The sequence below is a fragment of the Cariama cristata genome, unplaced genomic scaffold (genome assembly GCF_000690535.1).
Source record: "Cariama cristata isolate BGI_N322 unplaced genomic scaffold, ASM69053v1 scaffold4252, whole genome shotgun sequence".
Taxonomy (NCBI): domain Eukaryota; kingdom Metazoa; phylum Chordata; class Aves; order Cariamiformes; family Cariamidae; genus Cariama; species Cariama cristata.
This window is the reverse complement of record NW_009605367.1, coordinates 57,258-80,185: the sequence shown is the minus strand read 5'-3', so window position 1 is coordinate 80,185 and position 22,928 is coordinate 57,258. Positions and strand designations below refer to the sequence as shown.

At 35.9% G+C, this 22,928-nt stretch overlaps 1 protein-coding gene across 1 annotated transcript in view; it reads left to right on the top strand.

Annotated features, from left to right (window-relative positions):
* The window catches only part of CPNE8 (copine VIII), a gene marked incomplete at its 3' end in the record, with an annotated part of 93,789 nt that overhangs the window by 19,440 nt on the left and 51,421 nt on the right, over window positions 1-22,928 (top strand). The window contains exons 4-7 of the mRNA XM_009695907.1: window positions 8,075-8,178; window positions 11,443-11,482; window positions 14,508-14,584; window positions 22,289-22,352. Coding sequence (XP_009694209.1) covers window positions 8,075-8,178; window positions 11,443-11,482; window positions 14,508-14,584; window positions 22,289-22,352 — 285 coding nt within the window. The remainder of the gene's footprint in view (window positions 1-8,074; window positions 8,179-11,442; window positions 11,483-14,507; window positions 14,585-22,288; window positions 22,353-22,928) is intronic.

The following is a 22,928-nucleotide window of genomic DNA, read 5'->3' as shown; positions in this document are numbered from 1 at the left end:
AGGGGAGGTTTAGATTGGATATTAGGAAAAATTTCTTCCCTGAAAGTGTTGTCAGGCATTGGAACAGGCTGCCCAGGGAAGTGGTGGAGTCACCATCCCTGAAGGTATTTAAAAGGCGTGTAGGCGTGGTGCTTAGGGACATGGTTTAGTGGTGGTCTTGGCTATGCTAGGTTTGTCGTTGGACTTGATGCTTTTGACGGTCTTTTCCAACTTAAATGATTCTATGATAATCTGACTGATTTTGTTCAAAATGGACACTTACTTAATGTAGCTAAGAAGTAGTTAGGCATTTCATTGCAGCATCTAACAACTTGATTATAGTTTGAACCATAATAAGACATGCTTTTGAGTCTCCTTTGTAGATTTCAAAGGCTGTCTTAATGAAAATGACAAAGGCTGGATGTTGTGTAATTGACATTTATTGGGGTTTAGATTTTGCTTTTTTTAGAGTACTGGTGAAATTTATTTGGAGCAAGAGCTTGTATCTTCTTTCACAGAGGAACATGGCATAAATAGGAATGTAGCTTGTAGCAGATTAGTAGAAAAAGTTTCAGTACAAGGACGCAAAGGATGGAGAGTATGGAAGAAGCCTATACTGTCCTAGTTGTGAAGAAAGAATAAATTTTGCTGTTGCATGATGTTCACTTCACTGGAAAGCTTTCTCTGGCAGATTTCATGAAAGAATCAACTATTTGAGGGAATTAAGACAGTTGGAATACAAGAACATCATCTTTTCAAGGAAGTCATGTTTCCTTTCAAAGGAAACAGTTAATGGTAAAAAGCCAAAGTACAGAAAAATGAGGAATGCTTTCTGGTTTTTATATACTTATGATTGTATGACCATCAGTTAGAAATGGTCACATAGAAATTGCCATGATGTGTACATGCAGTATACAGATTTCTTCTGAGAGCCTGCATGCATGTTAGAGGAATGTTATGGTTTTTCTGATAATTACTATGAGTTTATATAATAAAAACATTATTTTTCCTTTGGGACAAACATACTGCAGAACATTTTATGACTATGCTTTTTCTAGAGTGGGGTTGGCAGTTGTAAATTTTTTTGTATGTTTCTTTGTAGTCTCGGTAATTCTGATTGCGACTATTAATCATTATTACAAAGGTTCATTTTATTTGTACTGCATTTCTTTCTTCACAACTCAAGTTTCTTATCTGTTCTATTCACATGTAGTGAAGCTAGATTACAAACTCTGAGAAGAGGATTATCTGTTGTTGTGTGTTCATATACTATTTTGTGCAGTGAGCTTCCAATGGAGAGTGTTACCTGGAGCTTCCTAAAGCCATTTAGATCAGAGCCAAGAACCTAGTGATAGTTTAAACCATTTTTTAGTTCTTTGGTTTCCTAGAATTGTAACAGAATATTAGGTTCTGACTGTTCACGTTTCAAGAAAGACATTTAAAAGACAAAAGACTAGAGATAAAAGTAATGAATTATTAAAAGATTAAGTAACATATGCTACACTGAAAAACTTAAGCTTGAATTATTTTCCTAATGAAAGAGTGAATTGAGGATAATTATAATCAGCTATAAATATCAAGACTAAGAACATAAATTTCATAATGGAAAACATTTCTGTCTAACAAAGGTATAAAAAGATCGAAAAGATGGAAAAGGAAGTGAAATAAAAATCAGACAAGAAACAAGAACTTATTTTTCAGCATGGGAGTGATTAATTATTGGAACTTCTTCGTTGCAATTGTGGTAAAACACTGTGAATTTTAAAAAAAAAAAAAAACCACAAACAAGAAAAGAGGGCTTACTCGATATTATTGTCAAGTTCACTGACAGCCATAAAATTGAAGGAAGAATTAATTCAGAGAATTCATGTAGAAGATGGTTAGCAAAGGGTTAGGTTAGATCCTCATAATTACAATAGTTGCGTTGTATCTTTGATATTGGACTTACCCAACTTGCTAGTCTTTTGTAACTCTGATGTTAAAATGAAGGTTATGATTTTCCATTAACCTTATAGTCCCTTAGGCTGGATCACTAGATTGAGATGCTATAAAAATTCAAATGACTAAGTAAATGTTAAAAATCTCCTTCTACTAGGAGAGCTTGCATTATGAGGTGACAAAGACTCCATCTCAGGAAATCCAGAAAAGGGACTCTGTTCTTGATTTTCTTTGTTGAACATTTATTTTCTTTTAAATAGTTAAATTGATTCTGTTCCTCTTCTGAGTGACATTTCTAAAGGTATTTGCTTGTTGGCCATGTTAAGATTTTAGCTTTACAGAACTGTTAGTGGGGAAACGAGGCCATGTGGAGAACTAATTAATTAGCAGCTATGTTATTAATCGTAAGTGACTGGATTATAGAAATAACCTGTTCTGCTTAAAAAAAGGCTATAGGTAATTGGGAAAACAGATTTAAAGAGATGATGCTTCTTTTAGTTGAAAGGTGTAGACTGGTTATTTTGAGAGGCCAGCATTTTAATGTCATCTATAAGATAAATTTTAATAGTAATTTGTCAGTTAAGTAATTAGCTATATTAGTTTAATGTGAAGGAATCATTTGTGTAGCCCTTGGAAAAAAGTAAACAGATCAAAAAACTGAAACTTCAATTGAAAAAAGTAGTTTAAGATAATTTAAAGAAAAGTTAGCAGTGCCACTGAATTCAATCTTTTGACTTTTGTAACAATTTCAGTATAACTGATGAGAGAGATAAAGGTAGCAGTGTAATGCGTATTCTCTTAGGCCTTCTCTGGTCTCAGTGTGATTTAATAATCAGCATATTGGATATTTATCTTCTTTTACTGATACACTTCTGTCATGTGTTTTAAATCAAGTCTGAAAGACTTCCCAAGTGTGACATGGTTATAGCGTAAAGTGAAATACTATTTACAGAAAAAAATGCAGATTTGAAGGAATGAAAAGTACTTATTAAGTTATGATATTTTACTGTTTTAAAAAATTAAAACTGACATTTAGCTGCCATTTTATAACTTTTTTTTTCCTTTTGAAGTAACTTTTCTTTTGAATTCATACATAGTTCTATTTCTAATGGAACTATAAAACTTAAAAACATGAGATATGAAATATGACATAATCATGGAATAAATTAAGTGAAAGGAACCTTTGTGTTATCCAGCCTCCTACTCATCTCCTGTGTCTGGTTCATCCTCTTGATCCATGCAAAGCTGTTTTGCATGTTAGGCCAGCTTGCTCAGGGCCTTTCCCAAAGATTTGAAATTCTCTAATGGCAGAGACTGCACAACTCTCTGGGCGACCCATTCCAATGCTTAATCACTCATTCTGGAAGAGTGTTTCACTATATCGCTTCATAATTTCCTTTGTTGCAATTTTTGACTTTTACATCTTGTCCTTTTGTTGTACTCTGTCAACTGTCTGGCTGTGTCTTCTGTAACACTCTTCAGGATGCTAATGGAAACAGAACTTCCCTAAACCTTCTCTTCTCCAAGCTGAACAAACTGAGATCTGTCAGTTTTTCCTCAAGTTGTAAGCTCCAGCCTGCTGATGTCTTTTTTTTTTTTTTTTTCCCTTTTTTAGAGTCCATTTAACTGAACTGCCTCCAGTCTGTTGATTCAGTTGTATTTAGAGCCCCAAACTCTACCCTGTTTTCAAGGTGGGGCCCCACATGTCTTGAATAGAGAGGGAATAATTGTTGCCTTTGATCTGCAGGCTGTACTGACCCTAATACAACCCAATGTGTTGTTAAACCCTCATGGCAGCACCAGTACCTTTTCTGCACAGCTCGTACCCCACCACTCAGTCCCCACTACCAGTATAGGAGTTCAAATTTGTCTTTGTTGAACCTTGTGAGAGAGTCCACAGGGCTGTATAAATAAACTGGGTTTTTTGTCTGAGGTGTCTGTGTGTCCCTCCCGTCACAATCATTTTAGGATATGTAGGAACAAAAGGAAACAGTACTTTCCTTTACCTAGCTCTGTGCCTGTATCTTGCTATTTCATACCCTTGTAGAAGTTGTCATGCCCCGACTCCCTTAGTACCTTCCATGTGAGTGAAACGGAGAGGTTTTTTGAGGGTGCAAGCCCGATATCCTGTGCTGCATTAGGGACAGCATTGCCAACAGGTCAAGGTGGGTGATCCTTGCCCTCAGCGCTGGTGAGACCATAGCTGGAGTGCTGTGTCCTGTGCTGAGCTCCCCTGTATGAGAAAGATATGGACATACTAGAGTGGCTCTAGCAAAGGGCCGCTAAGATGTTAAAGTACTGGAGCATCTCTCATATGAGGAAAGGCTGAGAGAGCTGGGATTGTTCAACCTGGAGAAGGCTTACATTTTATCCATGTTTATAAATATCTGTTGTGAGGCAGTAAAGAAGGCAGAGATGGACTATTTGCAGCTGTATCCAAGGACGAGAGTCAATGGGTACAAATTGAAATACGGAGAATGCTATTTAAACGTGAGAAAAAACCTTTTTACTATGAAGGTGATCTTATAATGGAACGGGTTGCCCAGAAAGGTTGTGGAGTCTCTGTCCTTGGACATACTCAAAACCTGACTGGACAACCTACTCTAGCTTATCCTGCTTTGAGCAGGAAGGTGGAACTGGGCAATCTCATGAGGTTCCTTCCAACCTCAAGAATTCTATGATTCTTGTCAGTTTTCCATAGCCATTAATTTTCTTTTCCTCTGAATGTCTTTTCCAAAGTCAAGTATATCCTCCTGTTGTGCAAACTGCCTTTACTATTTCAAGAAGGATCATACTGTCAGAAAATGATCTGTTTATGAAGATGTCAAGCCAGAGGTTTGTCAAGAGAAGTATTAGTGCCCCTGAATGAACTCTTTTGACAAGTTATCCTCTGAGCTTACTTAGGTATTTTGGATTTGTGCTTCTCAATTTAGATGATGACTTTGGCAGCAGAAAGTAAACTTTCTTAGACTACAGCTCCCTTTGTTCTTTGTTTCTCTGTGTCTTCCATGTATATGGAAATGTAGGGCCCACATGACTGAAGATCGTTTTACTCTCCTTCAAGCTTGTCCTAATCTGAGGATTTAAAGAACTTCAGTAACCTTTCTTTTCTTGCTGGTGATTAAGGAGTCTCCCAGGACAATTTGCTACTTGCATCTGCACAGGCTGGGAGATATTTTCGTGGATATCTTTGTATATGTGTGTCTGATTCTGTTGGACATAGCGTGAGAGACTATGAGAACTTAATCCATGTTCTTTGCTTACTTACTGTGCCTCTGGTAGCTTCGCCAGTTACCATGCAGTCATCCTTGGATCTTCTTTTTGAAGGCCCAGAGTCCTTTGCTCCTAGAGTAGGTCAGTATTTATCAGATTTTAGTACTAAGGGTTAAACTCCTCTTTATGCAGCTGATTCCAACAGTTGAGAAAATTTGGACAGTTAGCTGTAAGCGTGCAAATGGGAGAAATAGGACACTTGAAGGGGGGAAAAAAATACACAGATGAGATATATTCTTGTTCAGAATTGCAAAATGGATGGTCCTTATGACCCCATTGTTTTCATTTTTTGTCCCTGGTCTGATGAACTGCTGTTTACTGGCTTTTGTCAGAGAGTGGCTTCTCATTTTCAGTGCATACCTTCAAACAGTACAAAATGCTTAGATATTGCTGCATATTTCATTTTAGCAGCCATTCCAGCTTTCAGTTTTTCCTGGCTCCAATATTGTTGAATATTATAAAGCATGCAGCTGACAGGGGAAGATTTTATTTATAAACATTGAGATTTATTTGACTTGGAAACTGATTGGAGACTTTGAATGTCCATAAAATTTGAGCGCTACTATTCAGAGGGGAAAGAAAGGCGCTTTAGCCCGGACAAGTATTCCAGCCAAACTTACTCCTATAGAAATGCCAACTTTCTACCACTACTGTCATTTCTCATTGATTAATACTTGACCGTAGTAATCACCAGTGTTGGTTTAAGAGAGTGTGTTTTACAGCACTCTGCCTGTCAACTTTATCCCGTTTCAGAGGATACCTTGAATCATTTCTCAAGAGACTGACTTTTTTCATACAAAATAAACAGTAAGGATCAAACTATTTGTTCATATTCTGATCTGTTTCCAGGATGGTGTGCATCCTGTGCTAGTCCTCTCTTAAGAGACTCGGGAATTTTGTTTTGAGTATCCAATATCTTCATCACTCTGGAGAGCTTCTGGAGATTTCTCCTGCCCATGTCCGTATAATGCTTACCGGCTTCATAGCTATTGCTTTGGCTTAGGAGAGCTGAAGAAATACAATGACTGCTAATGACTAAACTTGCTTTATGAACAATTGTGCCTTTAGACATACTCAGAAACCTTCTTGCAGGGGATATCAAGGTTCCAGTGAGACTGGGGAATCATTCCACCTAGGTTTTAAGAAATTATGTAAAGTCTTGGCAAAGGAGTATGCTAATTAACACTATATGTTAAATATTCTTTGCCTTTTTATTTGAAGATGGTATTGTTCATTGGGAAGATAGTTTTGCTTCTCTGTCTTTTATAGGAAGTGCTGGAATATGGACATCTCTGAATAAGACTGTCCCAATTGAACTTCTCACAGCATAGCGAAAGTGAAGGTACCTAACAGGATTCAAGCACACTCTGTAAAGATGCAAATCACCACTGTGTCACTTCTGAGATTGTTCCTTTTCATGAGACTTTATAGAGATGTGTCTTGAAGATGTGTTAACTTTTGTTGAACATTTTTATTGCATCTGAGACCTTGTGTGGGTAGTTGCTTTTTGCAAAGCAGTCATCCTCTTAGATGCAGGCCCGCTTCTCCAGATGACCTGTGTGATTGTATGGTGCTCAGAGTCAGTCCCCTGCAGTTCGAATGCATGCATGCACGCACAGTCATTCCAAGGAGAAAAAGAGTTGCTGACAGTAACAGAGTTTCTTTAAAGCACACAAATAATGTGACTGGAGTTCTTTACCATTTTATTTTAATAAGAATCAAGTAATGAAAGGAAATTGCTTAATTTTGAGATGAAGAGACTGTGGAGTATGCTCTGTCCTTTCATACCACATACAAGTTAAGTATGCAGGGGCCGGGATAGGGAGGCTCCTGTGGAAGCTGAGGGGCTCTATGCAGGTTATAGTGGTTAGATTCACATCCATGATGTGAAAAAATTTTTTAGGAAATACATCTCAAAAACCATTAGTTATAAGGAGGTGTATTCTTTCTTTATCCATGTTTATTGATTTAGGTAAGTCCTGCCAATGAAGAGGTTGGTAGTCTTTGAGTCAATCAAAAGTCTCTAGTCCCAAATTGCAGTTTTGAGGACTCCTTAATGATGATGTTTAGGCAAACTCTCAAAAAGCTTTTCAGTAGGCTATATTCAAATATGTCTTGATATGTTCAATGTGTAGGACAAAATGAAATGCTCATTTCAATAACAACTCATTCTTTTTGTTTTGTTTTCTGAACATCTTGAAAGAACAGCTAAAACAGGAACAAAATTATCGGATTGATATTATATGAGCAGTCATTTATATCTGTGATATGTATGAACTGAAGTCAATCAAAAGTTATTTATTTTTTTTTAATTAAAATATTTTGAGCTTGATGAGATCTGAGGCTCTTCTTGTAAACACCAAGAAAGAAAGGGTATTTTGCAGAAAGCTCAGAGAGAGGAGAGATGAAGAGAGAGCTGAATTAAGGTGAAATAGGAGCTGGTTAATTCAAAAATTATATGCTTCTAATGGAAGGTCTATATTCCCTAATATTTAAAGCTATTTGAAATAAGCAACATATGCAAGCTTTTGCTTGCTGTTATCTTTTTTTTTTTGAAGAAACAGTGGATTTTTATGTTACTGAATTTCTTCCCCAAATTTTTGTAGATTCTGATCAGCGTTGGGAGCTGATGTTTATAAAGTTTATGTCATATGATACAGGGTGTGTGCCACTTTTTATATTGAAATAAGAGGTTTTCTGCCAGTCTTTCTTCATCCACAGATAACTGATCTATTCATGTGAACACAATCATTTTCTTTCATGCATCTGTTCAAGAGAATTTTTTTACAGGCGCTCTCATATCTCACATATTGCTGGTATTGGCAGTCTACTTAATTATACTTCGTTATAGCATGTGGCTTAAACTTATACTTTTCTTTCACAGTTTGGAAGAACAGAAGTAATTGATAATACTTTAAATCCAGATTTTGTAAGAAAATTTATAATGGACTACTTCTTTGAAGAAAGAGAGAATCTGCGATTCGATTTGTAAGTTAACAATCTTTAACTCTAATATTGCAGCCTCTGTAAACATATTAACTTTTATCCAGCATAAAATTAACTTGAAAAGAGATAGTATCTATTGACATGGGATACATTAATAAACATTATTGATTTAGCATTGCTTCCTCAGAAATAAATGTGTAACATAATAATGACCGAGTTTTAAGAAATTGGCAGGTGTTAACTAGTCAAAGTACAATCATACTGAGAATCATTACTTTTAGAAAATAGTTAGAAAGCTAAGGATGTCAAAATGTTGAATTACTCCTGCAGCATAGCCAATAAAAAAGTATGGACATACCGTCCAGAAATAAAATACTGTACAAGTAGTATAGAGATAAAATTTTCTTTAATAAAATAAATGCCATTATGCGTCTAAGTATACTAAATTTTAAGATTTTAAAATGAAAGTGATGGTTCTAGAAGTAGATGGCTTTTGACGTTATTCCAGATGTACTCATTTCATTTCACTGGTGGAATTGGTTTGTTTTTCACTTTATTGTTTGGAAAATAGAATTGAGAGTCCAGTCATCAGGTCACTTTGCATGTCATTTGTTACATTTCACCCCATTCTTATTATTTCAGTCTTTGTGACAATCAAGCTTGCACTGTTTTTTTTTAATTCTCATCCTGTTTTTTATTAGCAGTTCTTCCTCAGCTTGTCCTATAAGAGAACACTTGAGTAACCCACATAGATAATTAAGGGAAAACCATTCACTCAGTTTTGCAGTACAGTATGCATAGTGGCCACAGTTTTTTCTCTACATGTCCTTTTTAGTTGAAGAACCCTTTTCCTATTTCTTTTTGTTTCCTTTACAAGATATACTTTAGTTTGAGTTTTGTCAATTCTTATTTTTTGTTCCTAAGATTTCTGCCTTCATGTGTATTTCTTTTAGTTTATTTGTTCTTGAAAAAGATTTAGGAGAATTATCTGTTAAGTTACTTACTGTAGTCTGCCTTCCTATACTTTATAATCCTAAAGACAGAGGTCTCCTGATCTGTGTTATGGAATTGCAGCAAATCCCACTCAGGTGTTGATTATAGTTGCAGTGTTATTGCTTCCCAATTTAAAGTTATGTTGCAAGAGTGCCTTGATATAGAAACTGCTTTTATTGCATTTCTGTCTTGTAGACAGCAAAACAGATGAAGAAAGACTTCATAATTTGCCTAAAATCTCCTAGCAAGTTCATGGTAAAGCCATTTTTAAAATCTTGTAGGCTTTAATCTCAATGTGCCATTTTACTTATCCAAGTAGTTGCTTCGAAGCAACTCTGACAGTTTCTTGATTCCTTCCCCCTCCTCCCCCCCAAAGTTTCTGAAATGCAAATCAATCTACATTAAGCAGGGCATAAAATAAATAGGGCAGTGATCACATTAGTGATGATTTTTTCCCATAGAAGTGGAAGAAAAATTAGGATATCTGATAGATGTATGTTAGCAACATTAATAAAGTTATGTGCAGTTTTGCTGATTTTGTTTTAAGTTGCCAGCAGGGTGTACTGAAATGTTCTTGAATGGCAGCATTTCCTATATCGTGGAAACAAAAAAACCCCCCATGTCTAATTTTTCTTTAGCTGTAAATGTCTTTTTATAGCATGTCAGAATGTTGCCTAAGTTAACAAGAAGTGTTGGAGGGATGAGTGAGGGAAAAAGTTCCATTATGTTCAGTACACAGAGAGCAGCTAGCTGTTTCCATCTAGACTTCAGCGATTTCAAGGAGTGAAAGGAAATAATGCCAAGATAGATTACAAGGTGCTTCTAGATGGCTAGGTACAAATTCTTTCATCTTCACCATGGAAGCCTGGTGCAGACTTTATTTTTTATTTTACAAGTTGGGTTTAATGTCATTAAATCTGCTGAGTATAACTGTTGCCTACTATTTAAAATAACTTGAAGAGCTAGTCACTTTGTGAAATAAAGGATTCTCCTCCAAGTGTAAGCAAAGCATTGCTGAAATAAAGACACAGTTGGGACTGTGTAGGAATCTTGATTTGGTTGCCTCTCGCTCCTCACAAGATGCATGTATGTTATGGGGAGGAGGCAGTGCAATAAAAGAGAAGAGCAAAAGTGATCCAAGGAAGAGAAACCTAGGTTCAGTCTAGGCAAAGAAAGGAAATTCTGTAAAGAACTTCTGGATAAGTGCTATCTGAAAAGGATTTAGACCTGGAAGGGAAAATATAGTCTCCTGTTTGATTCTTCACGTAATCAGAGAAATGGACTCCTGTTTGTTTATTTACAAAAAGCTGTAAATATCAAACATGCTCTGTACTTACCAGAAAGACCTGACTGTTTTCTGCTGCTGTTCTGGATTAACTGGACACAAGTCTGTTCTGAATTCAAAGCTGAATAACTGTTTTTAATGTTTGACTGCAAGTGACCACATAGCCGTAGTCTGTGTATTTACTTTAGAGCTTTATAACAATGATAAATGAGAAATTAAATATTGTAGAACTCAGAGTTAGAAATGTGAATCTCGTACAGCTTCTCATGGATTAAAACTCTGATTTAGATCAGGAAAGAAGCATCTTTAGAAAGCTTCCTGTTTTAAATTCCTCAGCAAAATTGTGTACTACTGTTGGCCAAAGTGTTATTTTTCAAAGAAAGAAACTCTTCATATGGTTCATATTTTTTGCAACAAAAAGAAAGCCGTGAGTATATATCTTGATTTTTGGTGTTCTGATAAATAAGCATGAAATCCCTCCTAAACCATATAGCCACCAATGTCTCAGGCTTCTTTCAGTTCATATTTGATGATTTGTTACTGATTTTGCCAGTGAAGTAGTTCTTTGTTTCAGTTGCGTAAAAAAGAACATGTCAAATTCTTGCTAGAAGCAATTTACTTTATTGTCAGTTATTTCTATTTAATTAGTCAAATGGCTGAAAAATCACCTAAGAAAATAATTCACAAATTAGTTTGCTTTCTAATATTAATTTTTAATTTTTGTTCTGTTTTTTTGGCAGCTTTCATTATTCAAACAGGAATACCAGAATAATTTCTCTTAGTAGCCTGCACTTTGAAATAGTTGAAAACTATTTCATTTCAAATAGCTAGTAAACTGTAATCCTATAATCTGTGATGATTCAATTTGCCTTCCTTACTGGTGAGACTTCCATTCACTTTTCTGTGTAAATTTCACACATTGAAATAGATGAAAGAATTGTTTGATTTTTTGTTTCTTTACATTGTCCTCAGATCTGTCATCTGGCAACTCTTGATATAACTCTCTTTTTTTTTCTTTTTTTTTTAAGCTACGATGTTGACTCAAAGAGTCCTAACCTATCAAAACATGTAAGTTTTTCCTTGCTGTTATACTTCCTTGTGCTGAAAAGCTTACGCTTCCCTAAATGTGTTTATTTTCTTTTGACTGTAAGTAATATCAGATGCATAGAGACAAGTACAGTGATTGTTCTGTAGTTAACAACATGTATAATGGTCATGAGTAGAATTTTAATGGGACATTCTCCTGTAAAGGGCATATTTAAGCACATGTATATACCTTTTCAGATATGTGATATGCTGCATTTGAGAATACTTTTCTGGGTCCTAAAAATTGTAAAAATGTTTTGATTGTGTCCCAGTTAATATTAGTAGAGACCTTTTATGCCCATGTCATCTTGAAGTGGAAGGGACTAAATAGTGAATATAAAATCTAGAGATACAAGAGTAGAATTCAGAGATTGAGGTTTCTGAGTGAATTTTTAAAAATAAATACAGGAAGGCTTCGGTAAGAGAACCTTTAAGAATCTGGAGCAAAGGAAAAGAGAATAATGGAAAGAATGTTGTCTGTGTGTGCTTCACAGTGAGAAGACTTTTAGCCATTGATCTGCAGTTAAATCCTCCCTGTAAAGATTTAAAGCCCCTGGCAAACTTTTCCATCTCTGTCATCATGGAAAGGGGGGCTGAATAACTGCATTGCTAGCTAGGAGTATGCAGAAAATAGGAGTCTTCCCTATGCGGTCTTCAACAAGGATAAAGACTCATCCTGGGCTTCTGCCCAAGATTGTTTGCGCTTCTGTAGTAACTAGTTTATCTGAATTCTTTTCTTTTTTTTCCCTGAATCATACTTCTTTGTAGAAAACCCTCATAATTAACTTTTAAGAAAAAAGATAGGACGCAAGGTAAGTTAGTTACTATGGAAGTGCGAACAGAGATACATGCAAATATATAGCCTAGATTTTATTGTTTGGTTACTGGAACAGGAATTGAAGGCTTGAGTATCTTACTAAGCCCATGGAAAAGAAGGACAAAACAATGAGCAAAACAAACTAATGTTCTTCTGAAGACTATTCAAGTAGGTCTTGAGTTACATATGTGCCTGTTATGTTCTAATTAGTACAGACTAAGCATACTCAGATGCATTAAGTCCTGTTTTTTAAACAGTGCCAATTTCCTGGAATCTTCAATTGGGGAGGGAAACGTTATGCTTTAGACATTAACATTAATATCAGAAATATCTATTTTCCTCCATTGTCTTTGAGAGGAAATCTGTACAAGTTGGTGTAGACTTGATATCTGTGCTGAAGACATCCAAACTATGCCATATAATATTATGCACATGAAGAGGAAGACGACTCTGAGAACCCTGTGAAAGGCTGTAGCTAGAAATGTGCTTCTTAAGCACAGCAGTTTGTTTCCGTCATTTCCCAAGTGCTCAAGGTTGGTCTGGATTGTTCTTTTTGGTGCCAGCTTCCTGCATCTCTTTCCTGTAGCTCTTAAGAATTTGAGCAGTGAGTAGGTAGGAAGTGAGCAGAGTTTTGCGCATATCTGTGCCCTGAGAGCTTGGTGTTTCAGGCCAGTAGTATTTGTATAGCTGGACTGCTCATGTGTTGTACTCACCTTGTGTGGAATGAGATCTTCCCTGTTCCTAAAACTAGATGTTGACCCGTTCCTTTGGAAATACTGGGCAGTGTCATTTAATAGTTGAACAGTTTGGGGGATGAAAAAAGAGTCAAGCTGAAGAATTTTGATTTCAGTGACCCCGTTTTGGCAAAATGAGAAGCAAATGAAGCAAGTTTTGTAATGGATGTATGAAGTAACCATACTAGACAGTGCTGCCACAAGTCTGTAATGTTTTATGTTCGTGGTAACTTCCTGATTTAAGAAAAAGCCAACAGAGTAGTGAACAATTGTAATTTATAACAGACTGTGGGACTAATAGGAATTAATCATAGAAACTCCACCAAAAAAAAAAAAAATAATTGTGGAATACATGGTTTCACTGTAGAAAATGGTGTTATTTTACAGTATGTCATGCCTGATGTTTTTAAAAGTGAATGAGGAACTGAGTATTTTCAGATGAATTTTAGCCATTTTAAAACACTTAATCTTTATGGAAACAGTGTCACAGTGTGAGATCAGTTAAAGGACATAGTTCAAAAATTTCTTTTTTGCAGGGTTATTTTCCTCTTCAGTGGGATTAGTTCTCAGATCCAATTCTCTATATGGACCCATAACTGACACAGCTCAGAGGTGGGAATGAGTGGCGTGGGCTGAGAGTCAGAACTACTTGTACACATATTCGTTACTATAGACTGTATCATAAACTTATGGTTTGCTCTATAGGAATTATAATGTCTCAATTCTCATTACTGTTTGTGAACAAATGTCACAAGCTGCTGTTATCACTGCTGCCAGTGACGCTGGGAAGAACAGAGCTATTGAGCTCTTTTCACTTGCAAGATAAGGAGCTGGACTGCAGCATAACAATTTTTCAATATGCATGCAACAGTTTGAAAATCCATTCACATTTTTATACTACTTATATTACATATGTATAATATAGAATATGAAAACTAGCTGATTTTTAGTGATATAGTTAAATTATAAAGCATGAAAATAAAGTCTGTCATTAAAGCAATGCTTGTGTATAATTGTCAGTCCAGGATGTCCATGCAGATCTTGCACAGGCTTGAATTTCAGCAAACATAAGTGACTTCCAAGGAATTCATAGAATCAGTGTAGAATTTCTTCATAAAAGAGAAATTTATTAAAATACTCCAGTTAAAAAAAGGTAAAGAAGCAGTCATATTTCTAAAGCTTTTAAATTTTTTCCATCTTGGTGTCATTTTTGTTGATGAAAAAGGCAACATAAAAAGAGTAAGTGGAGTGCATTAGAATTACTTCTGTAAATGTAATGCAGTGTTATGTAAAATATGTAATAGTCTGTTTTATGATTCATTATTGCATAATTACTCTTAAGATATGATGTTCAGCAGAATGTGTTCTACAATAGTAAACAGCCCAGATAAATGGGAAACCAAATTTGTTTCAATATGAAATATGAATTCTGAGTTTTTGTGTTACTGCTTTTCAGGATTTTTTGGGACAAATGTTTTGTACACTGGGAGAAATAGTTGGATCACAGGGGAGCAGACTGGAAAAATCAATTGTGTAAGTATGTCATTCTTGAATGTTTGATGAATACATACTGCTTCATGAGGTGAGGTGTGGGGTTTTTTTGCTGTGAGGTATCTTGATACATCGAGTTGACAGACATGGCTTCTAAGAGAGAATAAATTGTTAGGTACAATAGAAGTCTGTCTTTATAGACTACAATAAATTTCAATTTGGACAATTAGCAAAGGAATTGACTCATCCAAAAGTTTTGTCAACTTCATTACATCTTGCGTTAGAAATAGTGTGAGTATACTAATCTTAAAAATGTTTTTCTTTCTAGTTAGCAAATTAACACATCTTAAATCTTTATTGCCTTTTGTTCAAGCATCAAGGAAGAAAAGTCTCACTGTTTCAAATCCAAACGTTTCTATTTCTATTTCTGTTGTTCACAATAACACAATTCCCAAACAATGAGGCAATCTGGAATATCAACTATTTTCTATTTATCCTACTAAATTTGTCAAAAACTTTCTTATGATCAATGGATTTTTCTCCCACTGAAAGGATTTTTGATATTTGCAAACCGTTGTTCATAGGGATGTATAAATATTTAAAATATGAATTATTTGAACAATCTTCATTTTCTATTCCTAAATAATGTTTGAGTAATAGAAAATATTTCACCATTTTTATCTAAATGTATGCTACAATTTCACATATGACATTAAAAGCAAACATTTAAAGATATAGCTGGTCATTTTATGTGGTGGTAATATCCTTTGGTTTGGAATTGTGATTATTTTTTTTTTTTTTTCTCTCTTCCCTTTTAATAGTGATTGCACTTGAATGATCATGAATTTGATTACTCTGTCTCATGGAGTGTTATTCTTGTCCCATTTTACTGGGTTCATTATGAATATTATACCAGGATTACTACATTTACTTTTCTTCATCACTGATTTACTTATAAGAGCAGATGAAGTTTTCAGGCTTAGCAAGCCTTATATTATTCTGGGCCAAACTTTGGTGAAAACACCACATAGGGCACATATTCTGACTTTGTATTCAAATAACAACAACTAGGATCTGGATGAACTACAACAATTTGCAAAATTCAAAATGTACTTAGGTATTATTTGAGTATAATTGCAAATATAAGAAAACTCCCTAATCAAGTTATATTAATGATGCATTATTAATCTGATGTAAAATTCTTAAGAAATATGTTCCTAGCCATACATTTTCTTCTGTGTATATATTTGATGTAATTAACCATTTCTGTTACTCGGGTGACCCTCTTATATCTATCTATAGTGGTTTATATGGTTTATACAGTACTTACCTGTTCAGATCAGCTTATCAGATTTCTAATACAATCATACAAAATGGTTGACTTCAGCAAATATTGTGGTTATTAGACCACAGTGTTTTGTGATTTTCCTCGTAATCCCATTTGGGATATTAAACTTTTAAAAACCTGTCCAGGAAATAGACTTGAGGACAAGTATGGTAAGTGGTATTATAGAAGAGGTGTGTTAGGTTACTTGATTAAAAAGCTTACAGAATCATAGAATTGTTATGATTGGAAGAGACCTCAAAGATAATCAAGTCCAACCATCTACATAATGCCACTATGCCCGCTAAACCATGTCTCGAAGCACCACATCTGAATGTTTTTTGAATACCTCCAGGGATGGTGAGTTCACCACCTCCCTGGGGACCCTGTTCCAATGCTTAATGACTCTAACACTGAAGAAATTCTTCCTAATATCCAACGTGAACCTCCCCTGGTGCAACTTGAGGCCGTTTCCTCTTGTCCTAAAACAATTGTCTTGTCTGCAAACAAAGGAGAAGAGAGGCACAATGGCAGATAGGGGAGCCCAAATAATGCCTTGCTGTGGCTACTTCCAGCCCCATCCCAGGAGAGCCATCAGCCCATTGAAGTCCTATCTCCGCACCCACAAAGGAGCACAGGGGTACAAGGCAGGTGGGGGAACTCAGTAACCCAGTTAGAGAAATAGCCGCTGCCCAGCTCCTACCAAGGCTGTCTCAGGACAGAGGCTCAGCACCATGGGATGGGGACACACACTCTCTACTTGTTCTGGACTTGTTTTTAGTTCTTGATGGTGAGCAGGTTGATTGCATAGTTTGACTGTCTGCTTGAGCACGCAAACACTATTCTGTCGATTGGGATGAGAGGTTGGCCCTATTTTGTTTACTTATACTAAAATGAAAGTTTGCTGCCTTTTCACTATCTAGGCCTAGCTTATGCTAACTACCACAGTGAATTGCACTGTTGCAACTCCATTGACTGTTTTGACTAGTTGTCACTCGACTCTACTGGAAGCCTGTGGTGACTTCATCAGAGAAAGGTGCTATATTTAGTAAGACATATCTTGCTGACTTCTTGAAGGTTTTTATAGTTCTTTCTGTCTTCAGAGTGGTAAATTATTCAGCACACTACACTTTTTTCCTGAGAAAATTCCTGAAATTTATTTTAAACATGTAGATTAAAAATCATCCGTTCAGCAGTTTGTTTTCACTTGGTACAGATTAAGTGAAGTCTGAAGTGAGTAGCAGCTGAAGTTTAAAGTTTGAAATTAGCTATGAGAAAGGAAATGATATCAATGAAGATTCTATGGAAAAAAAGGTCTTATAATTATTTCACAGTTGCTTAGGCCTGTGTAATACATTGTCTTTTGGGTAAACAAGCATTGTTCAGATCTGGCTTCTGATATTCTGTTGTATGGCAGTTACTAAATGGACCCAAATCAGTTGTCCTCCCGAAAGATTTTGAAATATACTTTCCTTTTTGTATATGTAGTGCGGATAGATATTTGTTAATGAGAAAACGTTCATGACTTTATCAGCTCTTCCCGATGTTCAGGTTTTATTTTGTAATTGGTGCTTTTGACAGTGCTGTGGCTAGACAACTGTGCCTGGTTGACTGTTCACTCTGGACTCTCTGAAGTCTGGATACCTTGGTGTCTAGGAGACATTTGTTGTCTTATTTTATTCATTGAATCATTGCATTGCTTTTCAGGATTGTTTGCTTATAGGTGTGTGTTTACCATCTCTTAATAGTCAAATAACAGTATTTCAATTGACAATATTGCATGTCTTCTGTTCCTAAGGATATTTACTGCTTTGAATTCACTGTTCTCTTTACAAAGTCAAGTCTGCATTCACGTAACTTGAATGTTCTTTATCACCTGTCACTTGAGACCAGAGAGCTTTTTCTCTTCACAGTATTTCTGAAGTTCATTAACATTTTGCCTTTTCTGTTCTGTGACAATGGATGTACAAAGAAGAGAATGCCCAGTGCTGTTTTAGTCCCAATCAACTACCCTGCTGAAGTAGTACTTTTTGTATTTAAGCAGCTTGAGAAGCTTGAATTCCATTCTCTGATTGGCATTCAAGTATGCCCTGACATTCTTTCAAAATGAAAATTAAAAAGTCTTGAAGCTTAAACTTCAAATCTGTCTACTTTGGACATTTACAAAAGCCTCATGAGATTCAGGACTCCATGGCTGCCATGAGCTGGCCAACTCCAAGTCAGATTGTATATCACCAGGGGAAGTTCCCTTAGAAAGTCTGCCATGAAAGGATACACTTGTACTTCATCAAAATGAATGTAAAATATCTGAAGCCTAGAGGGTCACCATTGCAGTTGTCTGTCAGACAGGCTGAAACATACCTTCTACTAACCTTCGTGGTGAGTGCAAAAGTGAAGATATACATGTGCATTTTTCTTCTTTGCCTTCAATCAAACTGCATAGTCATGCATGTCGTGGTCTTAGAAACCACCAGCAGATTACGCCTCTGAGGCATGAACCTAATAGCATTTGGTCTTGGCAGGTATGAGGATCTCTCCTGAACCTCCCTCTCTGTTTCTGACACCATTAAGGGCTTTGAATTCGATGCAGTCTGTCACAGAAAACTCTTGCTCCCAGTATGGTAGTGCGCTAGCCTATTATCCCTGTGACTATAAGCGTTTTTGTTCAAGAATATACTTTAGTGTTGCACTTTATTTTACAGACTGGCCAGGTACAGAGATGAACATTTGCTCTGGATAATTTCTCTTGGAAAATAAATCTAGTCATACAAAGCAGGTGAACTGGAGAATCTGACATTTTAACAGTAATGCTTACTCTCTTTACCTGTTGAGTTGCTAGATTCATTAAATGCTTTCTCCAGACAAGCTCCATGTGTAAGATTTACTCAGGCTGGCCTTGCATGGCCCAGTTGTATTAGCATGAAAGGATGAGGTGCAGATGTATCTACTTCCAGAGATGACACAGCTTTATTTTTCTCTCAAGAGAGCGTCACCTTCCCAGACATTATTCAGAATTAGATATTTGCATGTTCTGTCTTCCTAGAGAGAAGACACATTTATAACTCTGCGGAATGCTTCTTTCAGGATCTACTAAGTGCATTCCTTTAGGGATTCCCTTTAATGAGGAGGCAGAGCCATTGCAAAGCTTAATGAGCATTCTATGCTAGTTATTCACATCTGAGTGCCATTGCCTGCTAATGAGGCTGTACTGGAGCCAGCTGGCCTATTTTGGGAAGTTCTTTCTCCTATCATCTTGCTGTGAACATAATTGGTAGAAAAACATCTGAACTGGAATTGGGACTTCCTATGTATTTGTCCTATCCTCTTATCTGTGGTTGTGACTGCCAGACGGCTAGGTTCTGTAAATTCAGGGATAAGATTGTAAATTTTTGAATGATCTGAAAAATGTTCCATCCTCTGCCTCATTGCAGTTTCAGCTTGCGAAATTGGAGGCTCTGTTTAACCTCTTAGGTTTGAATTCCTAGATAAATTGTCATCTTTCTCTGACTTTTTCACCAACTCTGAAAGGTCCTCCTTTCAGTCCTTGTTAATGCCCAAGTGGTCTTCAGAGTGTCCTTTCAAACTTCTTTACGTGCTGCAGATGTGGTGTCTCAATTGTGGAATCATTTGTTCTAAGGACACAGTATTTACTCCTCAAGACTGTATCTTGTCTAGAAACATGCAGGTATTGTTGCAGACCTTTCACCTGATGATGGTTTTCTGTTCAGTTCCTCTAACAGTCAAATTATTTGCTCCCTCTAATACTGTCCAAAAAGAGGTGATCACTGTAGAACACCTACAGGTTCTGGGCTCTCAAACCAGTAGAACTCACTGAAACGTAGACCTTCCTCACATTTTACCTTCCTTTATACAGTTTGCACCCTGTTCACACTTAGACTGGCACATTTTCTATATCTGAGTGTCAGATAACTAGCAGTGAGTGTTGGAGTTGACAGTGGTTATGCAATACAGATTGCCTCATTATTACCCGACAAATCCTGATCTGCAACCCTTTCCAGAGAAACTCAGCCTGACAAATTGGTTGCCTGAACATAAATTCTGTATTGTCACTTCAGTGCTATAGAACCAATTCCAGGGTAGCTCAATAGCAACTATTTCTTAAAGCTAAAGAAGATGGACAGTGGCACTGCATTCTGGATTTAAAGGAACTCTTACATGCTTGTCTTCAAGATAATATTAGTCAGTATTTCCCTGGGAATTGGAAGGACTGGTCTGTAATGCTGAATCTCCAAGTACTGTATTTTCATACAGTGATAAGACTAACTTGATATTATTTTGTTATTTTCCCACAAGGCATTATTGCTACTGTCAGAAATGGGGCTTGCTTATCAACAGTTTACTTCAGGCCTCCAGCTCTTCAGGAGGTGACCAGAGTTGTATTTTTCACAATCTGGCATCTGACACAATAATCTCTTGGAAGTGGGATAAATCTATTTGACTTTTCATACCAAAGGAAATGTTTGATGCTTTTTCTTCTGTACTGTCGCTGCCCAGACTGTCTCAAATATGTCCCTAATGGCACAGTTAACGGGGCTCAAATACTTCAGTAGGAACAATTTTTGTTCAGGTAATGGTAATTCTGATACTGGTGCTTTCTATTTGAGTTGGCATAACCTACAGAATTGTGGTGCTGGGAACTTACGGTTTTTTAGTTACACTTCTGAGATTTCTGTTTCTTCATTCCCTGTCAAAGCTGGGGTCATGGTCATTTGTTCCTTGAAACATTTTACCGTGTAAGGTCAATATCACTATGATAACTAAGTCATTTCTACTGCTGCTGTTACTACCAAATATCAGAAGTTTTTGAAGCTTCAAGAAGTACTGTTCAAAAGAAAAAACCACAGCTTTTTCATCTTTTGAAAATCTGAGATTTTAATTTCAATATCCCATTGTTACAGAGGCTAAAATGGGTCATTTTTCATCTTGAGCTGTTGAAGAGTGACAGATTTAAAACCATATGATTTGAAGACGCTGATAAAACATTTCAGAACAAAAACTTGAATAATTTCCCTTTCCACTCTTTTCCTTGTGAAGTTCAGACTTACTGTGTAGTGCTGAGGAGGTCCGGGAGAGCAGTCATGTATCTCTCTGATTACTGGCAAGTGACAGCAGCGGTATAGGAGCAGCATTCCCTGATGCATTTCTTGTAGACATCAACTTCTAAATAAGAGTTTCAGTAAGCTTGCATAAATATGCATCAGTATTTACTCCTCTATTCATAATTTCTAAGGTTTTATTCATAATTTCTAAACTTTTGTCTGCTTCTGAGAACTATTTTCCCACCAGTTCATTACTATACCACAGTCTTGCTATTTGAAGTTGTAGAGCATTGTAAAAAATTTCAAAAGGATTAAGGAAACTAATAAGTGAAATAAGAACAACAGTAAATGCTTATATTAATGTTTTGTCATAACAGAAGAACAGGAGTGCCCTCTAGTTCTCTTAGAAAAACCTAAAAAATACAATCAATTCTAAAATATAATTTTACCTTAATGTCTTCTTGGAAAGTAATCTTATTTAAATAATTATTTCTTTATGCCTTTCTTTAAAATAAAGAACTAGAAATAAAATAAGCATAAGAAATAAATTAGTTTTGAAAAAAAATCTAGATGTAATTGCCAAGGTGTGTGCTAATGGACACACTAATAGACATTAGGATATTGCAGAACTTCTCATTTGTAGTATAGCGTCATGCAGAAAGTTGCATCTCAATATTTGTACTTCTCCCCACCGACTCCTCCCTCTGCAAAGGGCCACGCCGCCTCTGCAAAAGGCTGCTGGCACTGAATACCATCAGATTATGCATGACTTTTCTGTTCCTATATTGTTTTAAGGATCTTTTTTGTCCTTTCTGGTGTTGCAGCAGCATGTTTTTAATTGCTGTCTGGATGAATTATAGTTCATTTTGCAACTACTGTATCTGATATAGTGGTGAGATTATTATGTGTCTTTGTAAACATTTCAGAATAAATATTGAAAAATAAGGCTGGTATGTAGTTTTAAATAGATTTTAGGTATTTTGTTTAAGGAAAATTTGCAAAAGGATGCCTTTCACAAATCTAAGTTGTAGAGTCATCTCTAAAAAAAACATCAATGGGAGGGTGGAAAATAGAATTCTGATGTTGTTACTTCATCCTATTTAAACGTTTTATGCTATTTCCTTTAGAACTGAAACTGATTTGTTTCTTGCTAGTTAGAATAAATATGCAACTCGTTTACCAATTCACTTATTTAAAAAAAAAAAAGTTGGTTTATCCTAGGACAAGTGACAGAAAAGGGAAACTGTATAGCAGACCATCAGTTTTGTGACTTGAAAGCTTACCTTGTGCTTGTCTGTATTAGTTGTAACTTTCACAAATGCTACTAAGGAACTGAGGTGACGTAGTTGTATTTTCTTGCAGAGGAATTCCTGGGAAGAAATGTGGAACGGTCATAGTAACAGCAGAGGAACTGGGCTGTTGCCGGGTAAGTGTGTGTTCATTGCTTTTTGAAAAATAAAATGAAAATGATTTTGCGATTTACACGGTACCAACTTGTCAAAGTTCTAATGTATAAATTTGCATTTTGTGATATATGTAAGAATTGGGATACTTTTTTCTATCAGTTACTCTTAGTTTTAGATAGAAGAAGCATAAAGAAGCAGAAAACAATAGGAAGCATACAGTTTTTTATTTTTAGATGGGTTTTTAATCTATTTTAATCTATTCTTTGTTTAAGTAATTAATCACATTTTAATCTCTTAGTGTCCAATTTTTGAGAGAGATCCATTTGTTTCAGCCATGGAATTATATTTCAGTTATGGAATATTGACATTACATGAACATCAAAGTAAAATTTTGGATTTTTAACCTTGTTTTATGCTAAAAGCGAGTCATATTATTTAAAAATGTAAAATTAATGTTTTTTGGAAAAAATTAGTAAGTTATTTCAAAGAATCACCATAAAAGAAGAGTTTAAACAGTTTTCTTTAAAGAAAGTGAAGGCTTCTGTGGCCTGTTAGTGGCAGGGGGGGGCTTATTTTATATAAAAAAGAAAGGGGGG